The following is a 6024-nucleotide window of genomic DNA, read 5'->3' on the forward strand; positions in this document are numbered from 1 at the left end:
CTGTCTAGGAACACCCCTGTTTGACAAAGGGAATGGTAACACCCAGTTGTCAATTTATTCATATACTGCCAGGAGTAATAACAGAATGGCACAATGCAGAGTTCTAAAACAGATGCCCCAGAACTGTCAATTTATCCGAAATGCAAGTATTTACTAAAACGACATGTCAGAGTAGACAGATTCTCGTTAACTTCTTTACTATGAGAATAATCATATTTTTTGGTGAATCTATACTGTTTCAATGTGTCGATGAAGGTTTTTAACCATCTAAGGCCCCATGCACACGAACGTAAAATCGCCCGGAATTATGGGCCGTAATTACAGCACGTTTTTACGGGCCCATGGACTTCTATTGGCCACGGGTACCTCCCCGTATGCTTACCGGAAGGTGCCCGTGCCGTTGAAAAATATAGAACATGTCCTATTTTAGGCCGTAATTACGGCACGGGCAGGCCCATAGAAGTCTATGGGGCTCCCGTAATTACGGGTGACTACGTGTGTGCCCCCGTAATTACGGTAGCGTTGCTAGGCGACGTCAGTAAATAGTCACTGTCCAGGGTGCTGAAAGAGTTAAACGATCGGCAGTAACTGTTTCAGCACCCTGGACAGTGACTTCCGATCACAATATAGATCAACATGTAAAGAAAAAAAAGACATTCATACTTACCCAGAACTCCCTGCTTCTTCCTGCAGTCCGGCCTCCTGGGATGACGTTTCAGCCCTTGTGACCGCTGCAGCCAATCACAGGCCAATCACAGGCTGCAGCAGTCACATGGACTGCCGCGTCATCCAGGGAGGTCGGACTGGATGTCAAGAGAGGGACGTTTCACCAAGACAACGGCCGGGTAAGTATGAATTTCTTTTACTTTTTCTGCGGAAAGGGCTGTCCCTTCTCTCTATCCTGCACTGATAGAGAGAAGGGCTGCCGATTACTGCAGTGTAATTTTGCAGCGAAAACCTGCCCGTAAATACGGGTGGAATACGGGTGACACCGGACCCGTATTTACGGGCAAGGGTCCGTAAATACTGGTGCAATACGGGTCGAATACGTATGACCAAGGACCCGTATTTACGCCAGCATTTACGGGAGGACAAAATACGTTCGTGTGCATGAGGCCTAAGTTATGGAACATATAGTAGTGGTAAATTAAAATAAACTGGATTTCTGTTACAGCTTTGCAAATAATGCCACGGTAAAAGCATAATACACATACAGTTATCAATGCATAAGTAGTTTCAAATATAACAGGATATAGCAAAGAGCTCTACCCATACAGTTTACAGCCTAAAGATCTCTTAAATTCTTATACCCAGTTATATAATATAAATCCAATCATCATGGGGCCATAAAATTCATTGAAGCACAGTAGGTGTTACCTACTGTGCCTTCCATCACTTGTGAACAAGTTACCGTCTCTAAAGAGTTATCACACATAAACAGTCCAATTGATTTGGAGTTACCATAACTAGATATGCAGTTACCGGTGAAAAAAAAAGTAATTGTAATCTGATGTCTGGAATATCAAATCTGGACATACTGTAAAAGGATTAGTTTAACTGCAGGAATTGTTGGGTTGAGTGAAATTCCATGAATTCTGCATCCAGTAATCTCGAAAGTCTTATAATCCGGCATTTGTTCCCAGGACAAATCTGCACTATAATGTGGAGTTTCACAAAAATAGAAGCAGAGAACCAATTGGGAAATTTCTCTGATTAAAAAGCAATGATACAGTATAAATCATCATTTTGTGTTTAACCTGTTTATGGAGGTTTTCATTCTGTAGGTTATCTGCCCTTTCAAGTGAGTTTCATATACTTTCGATAAACATCTGTTAATAAATCCATCAATGTTTCAATGATGTCAGATTGAAGGAATTTTACTGGACTAGGAAGTCCCCTTCACACCACGTTGTCACCCTACGTTTATCGTGTACATCAGGAAAGCTCCCGACGCACACAATAAATATGTTCATAGGTCTCCATTAGCCTGACGGAGACCTAAAGTCTGCCTTTATTTGAAGGATGGAATAGCGTTGTGGACTACACTAGTTCCATCCTAAGGGATCCCGCAAAGAAGCGTATACGGTATATGTTTTTCAACCTATGGGTGACGTATGCCAATGTATGGCATTTAAAAGAGAAAAAAGAAGATGCATGGAGCCACATGCTGCAAATCACCCAGGGAGGGATATTTTTAAAAGTGAGACACGTAATGAACTCACCAATAGTGGTTGTGCTTATTCAGGCACAACGCTGATGTCAGCAAGGTATAAGATTCCAAATGGTCAGCAGCAGCAAAGGTCCAAACTGGCAAACAGGGACTGTTTCTGCCAGGTACAGTGGTTCAATGTTTAAAAGCAGAAAAAAACCATAGATTGGCGCTGCTGTTAGGTAATAATTCCAAGTCCAGGGAATTGGTATTATAATAAGAAAGGTTTATTAAATAAAGGCTACGCGTTTCAACGCTGAACTAGTGTCTGATGAAGACACTAGTTCAGCGTTGAAACGCGTAGCCTTTATCTAATTAACCTTTATTATTATACCAATTCCCTGGACTTGGAATTATTACCTAACAGCAGCGCCAATCTATGGTTCTTTTTTTGCTTTAAAACATTAAACCAATATATGGCATTTGTCACAGGTATATGTAAGACATACATCTGGAAGCCTCCAATATATATGGACAGTGACGTCAAGGGCTTTCCCAGGACCAAAGTCCATAGGCAGAGTGCTTCTGGCGCAAAGGTCAGGGACTCCGGTATTAAAAATCTCCTGACTTCACTGTCCATATATAGGTAGTGACATCAGTAGCTTCTCCACTGCCAAAATCCCCGGCCAGAGCATAAATGAACATACATGAACATTGATATCAGGGGCTTCCCCAAGGCCGGAGTCCTCGGCCAGAGCGCTTCCGATGCTCTGGCCGGGAACGCCGGCATTGTAAATCTGTTGAGATCACTGTTCATATATGAAGCGCTATGCCTCAGGTTGCGCTATGCCACGGGGTTTACGTAACGTATCCTACTGTATGCCTATACAGTGGGATAACTTAGGGCGGGTTCACACGTGGCGGAATTTCACTGAAATTCCGCTGCGGACACTCCGCAGCGTTAATCCGCAGCGGTGCCGTTTGTCCATTGACTTACACTTTAATTTAGCAGTGTTCGTTTAGACTAGGCGTAAAATTCCGCTGCGGAGCATAGGCTGCGGAGCGGAATTTGGTGTCCGCAGCATGCTCTGTCTGTTGCGGAGCAGTGGCGGACTGGTTGCGCCCCATGGCGGAATTTCTCCATTGACTTCAATGGAGAGTCAAAATTCCGCAATGAAGTCCGCAGATCTTATGTGTGCTGCGGAGCGTATTGTTTTTACTACCATGACATTTCTTCATTCTGGCTGGACCTATGTATTTCTAGGTCTACAGCCAGACTGAGGAAGTCAATGGGGCTCCCGTAATGATGGGAGCGTTGCTAGGAGACGTCTGTAAATAGTCACTGTCCAGGGTGCTGAAAGAGTTACGCGATCGGCAGTAACTGTTTCTGCACCCGGGACAGTGACTACCGATCTCAATATACATGTATCTGTAAAAAAAAATATAAGTTCATACTTACCGAGAACTCCCTGCGTCTGTCTCCAGTCCGGCCTCCCAGGATGACGTTTCAGTGTAAGTGACGGCTGCAGCCAATCACAGGCCAAGCACAGGCTGCAGCGGTCACATGGACTGGAGCGTCATCCAGGGAGGTCGGGCCGGATGCCGAAAGAGGGACGCGTCACCAAGACAACGGGCGGTAAGTATGAATTTCTTTGACTTTCACTAGGGAAAGTGCTGTCCCTTCTCTCTATCCTGCACTGAATAGGGAGAAGAGAAGCACTTTTCCTGCAGTCCGCAGCGGCCAGTCCGCATCAATTTTGTGCAGATCCGCTGCAGAATCTGCAACGCAGATTCTGTGCGGCATTGATGCGGACAGTTGCGGAGGAATTCCGCCACGTCTGGCCGTGCCCTTACAGCCTTCCATCGGAGGTATACGTTTGGAGTCCGCCTAATGTATACCGCTGACGGATGGCAAAAAACATGATGTTAACTGAACTGAATTTTGCCATTTTTCCATAAGAAATGATCACCTGTTTTATTGTTTCGATTTTCTGTATTCACGTTACTTGAAAAAAGTTTATCTGTTACTTGAACAAAAAACTATTGCATTATGTCCCATTCATAGGATTGGTAGAAATGCTGAACAGAGTCCAGAGTACCCGGGCAGATGACCAACGTGGGCTGCTCTGTAAAGAGGACCTTGTTCTACCCGAGTTTCTGAAACTGCCAACAAATGAGAAATGTGATCACTGCCAGACAACCTGCCAGGACAATGCCACAGTGATGGAGACTGCTGTACCGTGTCTAAATATTTCTACTGATGACTGCAGTGAACAAAACATTTCCACTGGAAGCACTTTGCCATCGCAAGGAGCAGCGTGCTGCCCATCTATTCACATAGAGAATACATATGCCTCTACTTGCATTTCCAATGACAGCCGTGACACAGCTATGACCGAAATGGCTGACAATGTAAACTCTCTACAAACGGTCAGCAATGAGGAAACATGTACAGAGGAGAAGAACACTGTGCTTTAACTAGAAAGCATTTCTTCTATTTATTATATTAATCCACTCTCAAAAGACTGCGCTGGTACTGGTGCCAACTGCCCACCAGGAGGATAAGCCCCCCCATTGCTCCACCCCTTAAACTAAATTCCTCCTCTTCCTACAACCCTGGTCATCGTGGTCTACCCCTGTGGCTTTCAGTCCGGGTCCGGCCTTTCTAGATGCTGACTGTGTGTAGCTTGTCCAGGGGTGCAGCTATAAGGGGTGCCGAGGAAACAGTCGCACCTGGGCCCTCGTTCCTGATGTGGCTGTTAGGTGCAAGACAGACACCATTATTAAATGGCACATGGTACTGTAGGTAGGCCCTGCTACAGGTTTTTTTTCGCATTGTATCCCAGGATTCACAAGTTACACCTCTGGGCTTGTCTTAGCACACCACCAATAATTTTTTTCTATTAACAAGACTAAAACAACAAATAAACAGCAGGTCTGCATTGCCATCCATTCCATATATGCAAATACCTTGTGCTGTGTTATTTTCTATAAAGGCAGCTACTCTTGGCATTGCTTAATTCCTCGTGGCTAATGTCAAATCATCATTATGAAGAACCTTGAAGAGCCAATGGTGTCATTGGTATGATGGTATTAATGTATTTCTGGCCTTGTGACCACTTTGTCACTTTATTTCCATTTACTGGAAAAATAACTGCAACTAAGACACTTGTTTTTTCATTCCTCCATTACTTTTCAGGCTTAAAAAGTTAACAAATGCTTATTTCACAAGGATAGGTCCACTCCAGTCAGTTGTAAAGAAATCCCTATCTTTGGAGAAACCTCAATAAAATAGACAGAAATTTCCTGATTTAAAGGGAATGTGTCGCTAGAATTTTTTTTAATTTTTTGTATTTTTTTTTTAGTTAAACAGTTAGTGTATAAATGATTAAACATTGTTCTAATTTTTTTAATTTTTTCACGAGTCAGGAAATATTATAAATTAGATTCTAATTTATAACATTTCCCAGTGCTGGTCACTAGATGGAGCAATTGCCAAAATTGCAGCATTGGCATGTGGTAAAGCAACCACATTGCTTTATGCTGCAAAATTTGAGAATACACACTCGCTCTAGTGAGCTCACAGAATCCCCCCTCCTTTATCCTGGCTAGTGCCGGGAGAAAGGAGGGGATTGAACGGTCAAACCTCCTACACTGTGTGTCGCCATTTTTTGAGCTAACACACAGTGTAGTAGGTTTACATACAGTAGTAAACACACAGTAAAACACGTACATACACAGAAATAACTTACCTGCTCCTGCCGCCACCGCTCCCTCCGGTCCGTCTGCTCCGTCTGCTCCCTCCGCTCCAAGTGCTTGCATTAGAACACAAGTCCGGAACCCGCGAACGGAAGTAGTAATCTTACTGTCCGGCC

At 43.9% G+C, this 6024-nt stretch overlaps 1 protein-coding gene across 1 annotated transcript in view; it reads left to right on the forward strand.

The window, feature by feature from the left end:
* Positions 1-5465, forward strand: part of RGS14 (regulator of G protein signaling 14) — a 119352-nt gene extending 113887 nt beyond the window's left edge. The window contains exon 16 of the mRNA XM_075859375.1: positions 4215-5465. Within this exon, the coding sequence (XP_075715490.1) occupies positions 4215-4627 (413 nt within the window). The 3' untranslated portion in view covers positions 4628-5465. The remainder of the gene's footprint in view (positions 1-4214) is intronic.
* Positions 5466-6024: the final 559 nt, after the last annotated feature.

This window comes from Rhinoderma darwinii, chromosome 3 (genome assembly GCF_050947455.1).
Source record: "Rhinoderma darwinii isolate aRhiDar2 chromosome 3, aRhiDar2.hap1, whole genome shotgun sequence".
Taxonomy (NCBI): domain Eukaryota; kingdom Metazoa; phylum Chordata; class Amphibia; order Anura; family Rhinodermatidae; genus Rhinoderma; species Rhinoderma darwinii.